The 13395-nt window shown below is 42.8% G+C and overlaps 1 protein-coding gene across 1 annotated transcript; it reads left to right on the forward strand.

Moving 5' to 3' along the window:
- The first annotated feature begins 7757 nt into the window (after positions 1 to 7757).
- LOC139473255 (uncharacterized) lies at positions 7758 to 12294 on the forward strand. The gene is made up of 4 exons (XM_071255792.1): positions 7758 to 7861; positions 8820 to 8903; positions 10403 to 10504; positions 12102 to 12294. The coding sequence occupies exons 1-4, from the start codon at positions 7820 to 7822 to the stop codon at positions 12258 to 12260; spliced, it is 387 nt and encodes a 128-aa protein (XP_071111893.1). The 5' UTR covers positions 7758 to 7819; the 3' UTR covers positions 12261 to 12294.
- Positions 12295 to 13395: the final 1101 nt, after the last annotated feature.

Here is a 13395-nt window from a genome sequence, read left to right on the forward strand (position 1 = left end):
TATATATAGCTACGTTGTATACTGACATCCTGGGTGTACATGTGTCACTATATATAGCTACGTTGTATACTGAAATCCAGTGTGTACATTTGTCACTATATATAGCTACGTTGTATACTGACATCCTGTGTGAACACGTGTCACTATATATAGCTGCGTTGCATATTTACATATTGGATGTACATGTACCATTATGTATAGCTACCTTCTATAGTAACATCCTGGGCTTGCATGTGTCACTGTATATAGCTACGTTGTATACTGATATCCTGGATGTACATGTGTCTCTATATATCGCTACATTATATACTGATATCCTGTGTGTGCATATGTCACTATTTATAGCTACGTTGTATACTGACATTCTGGGTGTGCATGTATCACAATAGATAGCAACGTTGTATACTGACATCCTGGGTGTACCTGTGTCACTATATATAGCTACGTTCTATACTAACATCTTCGGTGTGCATGTATCACTATATATAGTTACGTTGTATACTGACATCTTAGGTGTGCATTTGTCACTATTTATAGCTACATGTACGTTGTATACTGACATTCTGGGTGTGCATGTATCACTATATATAACTACGTTGTATACTCACTTCCTGGGTGTGCATGTGTCACTATGTATAGCTACTCTACTGCCTTGAAGTTCATTCCCTTTTACACGCATGCGCAACGCGTTACGCAACCCGTGTGCACCCCGTTGGTCACTCGTGTGGAACCCGTCCGCCACGCGTGATACCCGTATGCAACGCGTGACACGCTCATTAGAGGGAGAACAAACTTTTGTCCAATGTAGGATCCATGTCTAGCTGAACCTGGACATGGTAACAAGAAGATAACGTTTTGATTTCCTGACGAAAAATGTTAACACACAATTTTTTATATGTACTTGTTGATGTCTCATTTTTAGATGTGATTTTGTTGGGAAATATGAGGAGTACTGTTGCGGCTTCTACATGATGTTTTGCCATGGTGTTAAGAGAATACATGATCCTGTTAAATGTTATTGCTATTCAAATGTATTTTTATGATTTGACATTAAACGTCTCTTGTACGACTTTCTATCATCTTTATGAGGTTTGGTTGAGCATTGGTTTCATTGGACCCTAATTATTTTATAATGGTTGGGTCTCTTTGTCTCTTTGCCATCTTGATCCTGGATACCTCATTTTGGCATTTTCAACGTACATTAATGGTTTACTAGTCATATCTTTTAGAGTATTTGTCAATTGTGTCGAGCTTACAAGCAATAATTGTAATTTGTGGTGACATATAAATATAAACCGTCTAATTTAAAACACGAAGTAAGTACGATAGTAAATAATGATATTCACATCGCATTAAAATACAATGATAACAAGATTCATATGTAACCCTAAAGCCTGTGTTCCACATTCGCAGCCAGGAGGACAGCTGCTGACTAAACAAAGGGAAGGAGCTTGCCTTTACATATATGGAACCAAATTAAAAACTTCACAATCCTAAAAGTTTAACATTTTGACCAGTTATCATTGTGGGCCCTTATTGTGTATTTAAACAGTAATCGCCACGTATTGTCTTCAGATAACATCCGTTTTTGTGCAGGTGAATCGATCAAAATCATGTGCACAGCACTATAGTGGCAAAAGTGTTTTTTCACGTGCAACTGGTCACGTGGCCATAATACTGCACGTGTTTTCAGTCATACTTGATAGCAGTCATTAATAAAAAAAGAAAAACACAAGAAAACAAAAGTCTTTACGACCATTTGTCATGCCACGCCTTTCAAATGTGCAACGTGAACGTGCCATCGGCATGTTGCAGACGGGAACGTCCGTAGCTGAAGTCGCAAGGACGATGGGTTGTAGTCGACGGACTGTTTGTGATTTACAGACGCGTCTACGGCAAACGGGTACCACCGTCGACCACGTGTGACGTCACATGCAGAGGATCGACAGATTGTCTCATGTCACCTCCGTAGCCGATTTTTGACGGCTACATCAACCAGAAATGAACTGTTTAGGGGTAGACTGAGTGCGCAAACTGAAAACTGCTCACCTTCAAGCACGACGGCCATACTGCGGGCCGATTCTGACTCAGAGGAATTGGAATCAAGTCGTCTTCAGTGGAGAATCCCGATTTAATCTTCGATTTGCTGTTGGTAGGGCGAGGGTGTGGAGGCGACGTCAGGAACGTTACGCCCAGTGTTGTGTGCAGGAAGTTGACAGATTTCGAGGCGGTATTTCTTTACATATTCAAGTACGTGTGACACTTGAATAAACGATTATTTACTACTACTACTACTACTACTACTACTACTACTACTACTACTACTACTACTATCCCAGTAGCCATCTGTTGGTTTGATAAGTTCAGCATACACTTATACATCACATCACCCCTCGAGATCCTTACATCACACACCGCCGTGTTTCTACTATATATTGCAATGTGGTATAGAATGTCGTACGACAGGAGTACTGCTTTTCGGCGTTGGGAAACAAACACTCACTTTTTCAGGCAAATTGTGTGAGTGTAGGGTGCTACCGGTAAAGCAGGGCTGTTTTTTTCGCACACAGCTGGTGTGATCAGTGACCATTCTTCTAATTTCCAGCGCTTGTTCGCCTTTTACGGCCAAACGGAATCTCTTCCGTTAGACTTTTAACATTGATGGATAGAGTCATGACGAATGGATATTAACATCAATAACATAACTGCTCCGAGTTTATTAGTCTACGATGCTATAGCTACCAGCTGTAGACGTTCGACCCGTGATGCTGTCAGTGCTGGTTGTTGTTGGCGAGATTGGGCAGTGCGAAAGATATTTTATGTCCGCTTCTGCGAATAAGGCCATCGGCTTGGCAGTTGACAGAGTGAGTGAGTGAGTTTGATTTTACGCCGCTTTTACCAATATTCCAGCAATGGGCTTCACACATTGTACAATGTCGGGAATCGAACCCGGTTCTTCGGCGTGACGTCGATAGCATTTGTTAGAAGTTACAATATGGCTGATCCAGCGTCACTGACTGTTTCATTGCTGTCATGTATGATTGACAGGTGCAATGTATGACTTAGTGTTCACTGGCCAGGAGGGCTTGTTAAGAAAACATTTGCAACCCCTCATTTTACTTTACTATCTGAAACACTTCCAATATCCTACGAAATGCAAACAAAATGACAACAGATTTTGAAATTAACTGACTTGATGATTCATAGAAGTAAATATTGACTGGAAATAATTTTCAACTAGACAGTCATGGCCAGCTATTTCGAAAACTGGACACATTGCGATACAGTTCGTCACCACTCGCCCCTTTCCGTCACCTGCAAGACGACTCGTCGATGAATGTTATGTACGAAAATACGACAAACCAATCAGAATGCGCGACTTCAATTACTTCGGTCAAAGAATCTTGGAAACATCCACCATCTTGGATAAAACAAAACACAATACAAATAAATGCAGCATTGACTTGTATTAGCAGTGATCACTTCATATCATTAAGATCAACTGATAACATTTCATAACATTCACTTAATAACATTTAATTCATTGTATTTTAAGAACACTGTCTGATTGAGTTGATTCGCCGCGATTGTGTTGATTTGCTGCTGTGTCAGCTAAAAGTGGGAGGAAAGCCCGAAGTGATGCAGGTCTCAGAACCCACGAGCACGGGTATGGTGCTGACAAACATAGAAACATAATCGGGGAGAACCGGGATTCGAACCCACGATTACAAGTTTCTGGTGTGCCCACGGGACGCAACTCTGCACCGCTAATTGCGGCACCTTAGACGACTGGGCCATCCCTGCCCCCTATGTAATAATTAGTCGCCTTCATACAATCCCACATACAATAAAAATATCACATCAGTTTGAATACAAACTTTAATAATTACACCCCATTCACTCAATATATCGCTATCAGTGCCATCAGATATAGTGTTGGAGCCAAAAGCTTCGCGTGTCAAGCCAGTATTCTGGGTTTGATTCTTCACAATTTCCATTTCTGACGCTACAATTGTGATATTGCTGAAAGCGTCGTGAAACTTAACACATGTAGGTATTATATGCATTCGTTAAAAAGAATGTAAAAATGCTTCACCAATAATCAGCTAAGAGTAAAATAGGTTCACTGAAGCCACGACTTTTGTCGATAGCTAAAACAGGTGACCATCTGTCAGGTCACACAGATTATACAGCAGAGTCTTGGCAAGTTTAGATTTACTGCTAAAACAAACGTTAACCTGACATTTGAAACAGCGAATTTCATAATGCCTGTGATTTAGGATTGTTTATAATAGTAGTCGAATAAGCTGATCATTTACAATGCATTCACTCATGTGAACAGAAAAATAGACTGACGTAGAGTAACTACTCGACTGCCCCATATATTTCGTTTGGTAGCAGATACAAGTGACTCCAAATGCAATATGAGTCAGAATAGTTCCACACACCCTTGTAAGAGTAGATGACAATGGTGATTGGGTAGCTTCAGTGTCTGGTATATGAGTATCACCTTATCTGGACGGCGTGGATAGTTGCTATTGATATCAACCACTTACAGTCCGCTGTGGGGGCACGGGTGGCCCAGTCGTCTAAGGCGCCGCGATTCGCTGTGCAGAGTTGCGTCCCTTGGGTACGCCAGAAACCTATGATTGTAGGTTCGAATCTCGGTTCGCCCCGATTATGTTTCTAGGTTTGTCAGCACCATATCCGTACTCTAGGGTTTCACCGAAGTGGTAAACGTCTGAGACCTGCATCACTTCGAGCTTTCCTCCCACATTAAGCTGACATGCCATGATGTAACTCGAATACTGTTAAACACTTCTCACCCACTCACGCCTACAGTCCGCTGTGAAATAACTTGATTATTGCTGACTGCGGAGTGCACAGAATTGATGTTCACTCGCGAGTGAGTGAATGAACAGTGTTTTACGCCGCTTTGGGCATTATGTCTGTTATATCGTGGAGTGTTAGCTTGTTGTGGAAGGAAATCCTAAGTGATGCCTGTCACTGACAAACCTAGAAATATTATCGAGATAAATTGCATTTAAACCAACGACAATAGGTTTCTGGCACGCCAAAGGGACGTAACTCTTCACTCCGAATGGCGGTGCTCTAGACGAATGGACTAAAATGAAAACATTATGTAGGTCAGAAGTTATTTTCAGCCTGCGATTTGAGAATTGTGTAAATATCTCGATCTTGTTCGCATAAGGGAGCGTAGGATAGCCATTTGGTTAAAATGTAATACTGAAAACCTGGGTTCGATTTCTTACAAACATGTGAAACATATTCTTGGTGTCTTCCGCTGTAATAACGCCGAAATTTTATTTTATGCCTCTTTAAAATGCATACACTAAGTTTGGTTAATGCATAACAACGTAACAGCAACAAACACGATGGAGATCGAAACAAACAATACGAAAGTATATGGGCGATCATAAATATAATGTCAAGTATTGTATGTTTGGGTTACCGACGTGTTTAGTGGTCACCTCTTCTTCTTTAGGACAGCTTCCGTGGTTTAGTGGCAGAGCGTCCGCCCCGAGGGCGGAAGTTCCCGGGTTCGATCCCCGGCCGCGTCATACCAAATTACGTTAAAGGAGGTACTTGTTGTTGCCATGGCGCTCGCATTAGGAGCCTAAAACAATATATTGTCGGCTCGGAGTCTGTATACTGTGTCTGGGTGAATTATTCATGCGGCATGGTATCTCAGTGGGTAAGCACTATAGAATCGGCATCAGTCCGGACTAGTACAAGCAGCCCCACACACATGTGTATGCCCTTCGCCGTATAAGTGCAATAATCTTGGTCGCGACGTTAAACCCCATTTCGCCTTACCTCACAACCTTCTGAAAAATATAAATAAAATCATCCGCGAGAATCTGCAACATCCGTGCAGTCAGCAACACCCGCGGGAAAAGAAGGTCAGTCGGTTGAGTTTTTGCTTGCTTTCGACCCACTGTACCAGTGAGTGAGTTGGGTTAAACGCCGCTTTTAACAGTATTCCAGTTATATCACGGCTTGTCAGCTTACTGTGGGAGGAAAGCCCGAAGTGATGCAGGTCTGAGACGTTTACCACTTCGGTGAAACCCACGAGCACGAGTATGGTGCTGACAAACCTAGAAACATAATCGGGGCGAACCGGGATTCGAACCCACAATCATAGGTTTCTGGCGTGCCCAAGGGACGCAACTCTGCACAGCAAATCGCGGCACCCTAGACGACTGGGTCACCCCCTGTACCAGGTGCCAGTGATAAACTTGATGCTACAAATGTATTGTTAACATTTGAACAGTTGACAACTGGAACTCCTTTACAAACATTTCACAAATTATTGTGAACAGTGTTCGTGTTGAGACGATGTGGCGCGGTCCCCTTGTCAACGAAAGTGCACGTGGAACGCCCACATTCCCAAAACGCAGTGTTACTATTTTTTAGTATTTGTATATCTTCAGTGCTAGACACAGCTGTTTTCGAGATACCAAAGACGCATTCTTGAAAGGTGGGCGCCACGATTGGGGCGATCGCGATATCTTTGACATGTACAGGTGACAGCCCAACTCGCACATGATCCTGTCATTGGTTTTGTTATTTGATATGTCTCTCACCCCAGTACTCCGCTGACCTTAAACGGCTCAACCCTGCAATAATGTTGACCTGACACTTGTTCATACTCATTAGTGTCACCCGGGCCTTTTCATCTCATTTGTATAGGGCGAGGTATGGTAGTCTAGTGGTTAAAGCGTTCGCTAATCACGCCGCAGGTCCGGGTTCGATTCCTCAAATGAGTAAAAAGTGTGATCCCATTGCTGGTGTGGGCTTTGATATTGCTGGAATAATGTCAAAAGCTGCGGAACACCATCCTCACTCCAATACTGCGAATTATACCAACCTATCGCCACCTGTCAGTCAAGGAATATGATAAACCAGTCAGACAGCTCGAACTGATACAGAATTCGCCATTCTGCCTCACAACTGAAAATATGCCGGACTGTTATAAAAGTGACAGCTATTTTTCAGGTCAATTTGCAGGAAAATGTTAATAAGTCTCATAATGTACACCGCAATTACCCATTTTTGTGTAGGTCTTAAAAACTTCGAGCAGTTCGTGTTGTCGTTCTCGGTGACCATGATGATTGCGCGTCACAGTAACTCAACGTCGTGAACGTTGCTCACGATATCCCTCTCTGAAATTGTCTGGCCCATACTGGATAAAATTAGTAGGAATAATAGCTGGAATATTGACGAATGCGGCGTTACTCAAGAAAGATACGAAACGAAAGCGACACGGGTCAGCTTTGCAAGGCTGCGTTCACGCGATATTGGCCGCCTCTTTTGTGTAGGTCTTACAAAATTCGAGCAATTAGAAGACGTAAAGAATCAAATTAATATGTTGAAAAATATTTCAAGAACTATTGAACCACACAATGCTGCATTCGAAATGCAACACACATCATCTTAAAAGAACAGTATTTCTCCATAGTCCGGACACAGTTTATCCGGAAATCCAGCATTTCGGACAATTAATGTTATGAACAGGAACAATAATCAAATCGACATTGGACGCCTCCTTGGTCTAGTGGATAGAGTTTCTGCCCAGAGCTTCTGTGGAAGGTCGGTGGTTCGATTTCTTAACCTGTCGAATGTTTAACCTGTTCTGTTATACAAATGGCAAATATTTGTGGCTTCATGTGGTGAAACATAGTTTGAGATCAATCGTCAGTGATTTGTGTCATACTGTACGAGATAGACGTTCTATGTGGGGCAAGCCTGGACGCTCCCTGTCATTGCGTTTATACCTTCTGACTATCTGCCCAACATGAAGTGTGTCATCCTCGCTGGTCTCTTAGCCCTCGTTGTGGTAAGGCAAATCAGTTCCAATAGATTTCAATAAATTATAAATAATATGTATTCAACAATTTAAATTTCTTCTGCAGGTCACTTGAATTGATTTAATTCTTATAACTTAGAAGCACTATGGTCACAGAAGGCAGGGTGGTCGAGAGTGCACTAAATCGCTATGCAGAGTTGTGTCCCTTTGACATGCTAGGATCCGGTGATCGAGGGTTGGATTGCTAGCTCTGCACCGACAATGATCCTTGGTACATCAGCAACATACGCTTAAACACTGGGAGAAAGATAGACCCAGATCGTATCTTCCAATTCCAGGGAAAAGGATCGGATTAGAATAGATCCCCAGCAACCTATGCTGGTCGGAGGCTAAATTGTTCATCAATGACCTGGATGACTGCGTGTCACCCAACGACGTGGACAGTTGCTCACTATATCACTCACTGAATTGTCTGGTCCAAACTTGATAAATTTAGTAGGAATACTAGCTGGAATATTGCCGAGTGGGGCGTTACTCAAGAAATATACCAAACGAAAACGACACGCACCAGCTTTGCAAGGCTGCCTATAACAGATATTGACCGCCTCCGAGGTGTAGTGGATGGAGCGTCTGCCCGCAGAGCGGAAGGCCGCTGGTTCGATCCCAATGCCGCGCAATGCCAAACTGACGTTAAAATATGGTATTTGTTGTTACCCTTCCTTGCGCTCGTCAAAAAGGGGAATACAAAGAGGATTGACCGACTCAGAGTCAAAACAGAGTCTTAGTATGGTATCCATGTTGTACCGAGACATGGTATCTCAGTGGTCTAGCACAATACCGGCTTAAGTCCGTTAGAGTACAAACAACGACACACAAGATATGAAATCCTATTTCACCTCACCATTATCATTTTAATAATCCGCGATGTGAGGAACTGAGACTTGGTGAGATTCAATGTGGTTGTAACATGATTTTACGTCCGCTTCAGGCCCAACACCACTTCCATCCGTTCCGCCCAGAGGGTTACGTGGACAGACACGATGGCTACAGCTTCGAGTATCACATCCGACACGTAAGTCTCATAACGTGAGATAAATAAAAAATAACCTAATATATATGGCTGACGGTATGTGTTAAACGTACATTATGCTACATTCGTCTTTCATACTTCCATACAAAGCAAAATGTCATCACGGTGGTATATTCAGTAATAATAATTATGAGCTTTTTGTCCCCGCTCGCTTTACTACATGGACAAACAAAAAAAACCTCCCATAATTTTATTGCCCCAAATACCCACCAAAATAGCTGTGTGTTTCCTTGCTTGTTTAATTGATGAAATACACTGTATTTACACAGTAAGCACACCTGTTTTAAAGTTTTTACCCCCATAAACGCAAAAAATGTTGAAGTCAAACTTAGCTAAATCCAGTTTAAGTAAAGTGTTATGCCTATTCATCTAACAGCTAAAAATATGATAAGCCAAATTGCACAGTTTGAAAATCTTAATTTCAAGCATGGCCCAATTTGCAGCATCTAGAATTATGTAGGGAATAGGCAACAGTAAAGGGTGTGTTGATCAGGTTTCTTGCATTTCAAAATGAAATTCCACATGAATGAAAGTAACGTGCTACTTGGAGATTATCAAAAAACAGTTACTTACCTTTTCACACTCGGCATACAGATTTAAAGTATTCAATGTCTTGTTGCTCTTACCAACAGTCAGTAATCTCCCCATGTCGTGTTGCTACAACAGTCAGTAAACTCCCCATGTCGTGTTGTTACAACAGTCAGTAATCTCCCCATGTCGTGTTGCTACAACAGTCAGTAATCTCCCCATGTATTGTTGTACAACAGTCAGTAATCTCCCCATGTCGTGTTGCTACAACAGTCAGTAAACTCCCCATCTCGTGTTGCTACAACAGTCAGTAATCTCCCCATGTCGTGTTGCTACAACAGTCAGTAATCTCCCCATGTCGTGTTGCTACAACAGTCAGTAATCTCCCTATGTATTGTTGCTACAACAGTCAGTAATCTCCCCATGTCGTGTTGCTACAACAGTCAGTAATCTCCTCATGTCGTGTTGCTACAACAGTCAGTAATCTCCCCATGTCGTGTTGCTACAACAGTCAGTAATCTCCTCATGTCGTGTTTCAACAACAGTCAGTAATCTCCGCATGTCGTGTTGCAACAACAGTCAGTAATCTCCCCATGTCGTGTTGCTACAACAGTCAGTAATCTCCCTATGTATTGTTGCTACAACAGTCAGTAATCTCCCCATGTTGTGTTGCTACAACAGTCAGTAATCTCCCCATGTCGTGTTGCAACAACAGTCAGTAATCTCCCCATGTCGTGTTGCTACAACAGTCAGTAATCTCCCTATGTATTGTTGCTACAACAGTCAGTAATCTCCCCATGTCGTGTTGCTACAACAGTCAGTAATCTCCTCATGTCGTATTGCTACAACAGTCAGTAATCTCCCCATGTATTGTTGCTACAACAGTCAGTAATCTCCCCATGTCGTATTGCTACAACAGTCAGTAATCTCCTCATGTATTGTTGCTACAACAGTACACCTTCGTTGTGAGGAGCGCCTCCAAGTGCTACATCATGGATGTGACAGATGATCAAGATGAAAAACTTCGACACAAGGACGAACGTTACCAGATCGAGGTGAGTGGCCCTCGCCCCATTTAGGCCCACAGGCCATTGTGGCTTGAAAGTGGCGAGTCGACGGCTGTCGGTCGGTATCATATCATAACAATAAACAATTGGGAGGTGTCGTGTATTGGAATCAATAGAATAATCACCCTAGACAAGGTACGAGGGGCGTTCAATAAGTTTTGCAGTTGGGCTGTACAGTTAAATCACCCACCATACCACCATACAGCCCAGACTTAGCCCCCAGTGACTATTTCCTGTCCCGGCAAATGAAATCTGCCCAACGTGGAAGACGCTTCCCACAGCAAAAAAAATGCAGTTTCCGGTATCCGGATACCTCCGGACACTTACCCAAAACGCATCCAGGTATCCGGTGGCAGATATCTTACCGGATATCAGATCCGTGGTATCCGGCATTGGACACCTCACTGGAAAACATGCCTCCTGGAATCCGGGTATCCGGCACCGGATCCCTAACCGGATATCTCAATCTTGGTGTCAAAGGATGACGAGGACATAAAGGCTGCCACAGAGGCGTGGTTAGAGGGCCAATCTGCGGATTTCTATAAAAGTGGTATTAAAAGCTTGAAGGACAAATGGAATAAGTGTATTGAGGTGAATGAAGATTATATTGAAAAATAAAAGTGCAAAATATATTCTGCGACTTGGTCTCATATTGAAGTTATTCAACGCCCCTCGTAGATATGAATTCTTTGTGCCTGATGTGCGATTATAGTTTAGAAAGAGCGATACTAAGCGAGCAGTGCTGTAGCGAGTGTCTGGCCTTGTGTAAGGGTGAGTGAGTGAATATGGATTTACGCCGCTTTTAGCAATATCCCAGCAATATCACGGCGGGGTACACCAGAAATGGGCTTCACACATTGTACCCGTGTACGAATTAATTAGTAAATTAAGTAAAGGAAAGTAATTAATCGGCAGCTGACCAGAAACATAAAGTATGATAAAGACGGCCTTGCCGTTAATGCAGCTAAGGACTGACATGGCCACTCAGGTTGCAGATCAGCTGGTAAGGGAAGTTGTAGGTGTCCCTCCCATATCTCGCCGACTCACAACGGGATACAAGTAACTGTACTCCTGGTTGAAATAATGCGTCATGGATATGGAACATCAATGTCTTATAAAGACGACTATGCTTGTTGCAAGAGGCGACTATGCTTGTCGTAAGAGGCGACTAACGGGGTCGGGTGGTCAGGCTCGCTGACTTGGTTGGTGTATGTCATCGTATCCCAGTTGCGTGGATCGATGCTCATATTTTGTCAATCACGGAATTGTCTGGTCCAGAATCGATTATTTACAGACCGCCGTCATATAGCTGGAATATTGCTGAGTGCGGCGTTAAACAACAAACAAACAAACAATTATCTTATAAAATGGCATCGGAGCGGTGTTGTGGGTATAGCGTCCAATCGTTATGCCGAAAGCCCAGGTTCGAATCCCATTGGGCACGATGTGTGAATTCCATTCCCGTTGTCCCCCGACGTGATGTTGCTTAAATCTGCTAAAAACCGACCAACTCATTTACATGTACAACTTACTTTGCTATTATTGTGGCTGTGGATGTGATATTTGCTTTGTTCAACATTTTTAGGATGAGGTTCTCAGAATGATCCAGAACGACCAAAACCTCCACTCCACCACCTTCATCAACCTGATGCTTCACCACCACGATGCTATCCTGGCGGCGGAATGCAGAGCCCACGATCTCTATCTGATCGATTTCTTTCCTCAAACAGGTTCCAGCAATTAAATCTTTAGCTCAATAAAGGTTAACCTTGTGTTCCCATGTGACTCTTAACATATGGACCGCCTCCGTGGTCTAGAGGTAGAGCGTCCGCCCGGCCGCGTCATACCAAAAAGACGTTAAAAGATGGTACTTGTTGTTACCCAGTCTGGCGCTCGGCATGAAGGGGCTAAAACAAGGACTGGTCGGCTCGGAGTCAGTATACTGTGTCTGAGTTGGGTATTCATGTTAAACTGCGGCATGGTATCTCAGTGTGCTAGCACTATAAATCGGCATCAGTCCGGAGTAGTACAAGCAGCCACACACACACACACACGTACATGCACGTCGCTATATAAGTGCAATAATCTTGGACGCGCCGTTAAACACCATTTCACCTCACCTCTTAACATATGGCAAACTGTGGGGAGTCCTGGTTATATACTACTCAAAAGAAGTTAAGGATCACCTGATTCTTCCATATTACAATAGTTATTCTCTCATGCCATGACAGATTAAAATTACCAATATGAAAGAATTGGGTGATCCTTAACTTTTTTTGAGTAATATATTTACCCAAGAAGCATAACACAACGTACAACTTTATGGATGACAACTTCTGATTTATTGCGACGTTTCGATGTAGATCCCTACACCGTTATCAGCTATCATGATAACTGTATCACTCTAGCTTCGTAACGATGAAGGAATCTTCATCGAAACTTCGCTGTATGCAATGAGTCAGAAGCTGTTATCCATAAAGTTGTACGTTATACGTTTTGATATTTATTCTCGAACTTCTAGAATGCCAAACAACACCCAGCAACCTATGCTTGGTGTAAGAGGCGACTTAATGGATCGGATGTTCATGCCCGGTGACCTTGCTGAGTGTTATCAAACCACGACGCTTCTGCTAGGCACTCATAATATCATCCACTGTTTTATCTGAACCAGAAACGATGAGTGTGTATTTGCAAGCATGCACACGTGTGTATGTTAATGTGTCACGTGTGAAAGGGTTCTTCAATGTTTATAGTGGTAAGTGTGGGTTAAAAAAACCAATGGGTGGCTCTTCCTCTGAATCTCTAACCTACCAACAAAATTCCCCAGAATTCCCTCAGTCATGCATCCTACACCATTCCCAAGAATGTTCAGGATCCGA

The sequence above is a fragment of the Haliotis cracherodii genome, unplaced genomic scaffold (assembly GCF_022045235.1).
Source record: "Haliotis cracherodii isolate W230 unplaced genomic scaffold, xgHalCrac1.p SCAF_27, whole genome shotgun sequence".
NCBI classification, from domain to species: domain Eukaryota; kingdom Metazoa; phylum Mollusca; class Gastropoda; order Lepetellida; family Haliotidae; genus Haliotis; species Haliotis cracherodii.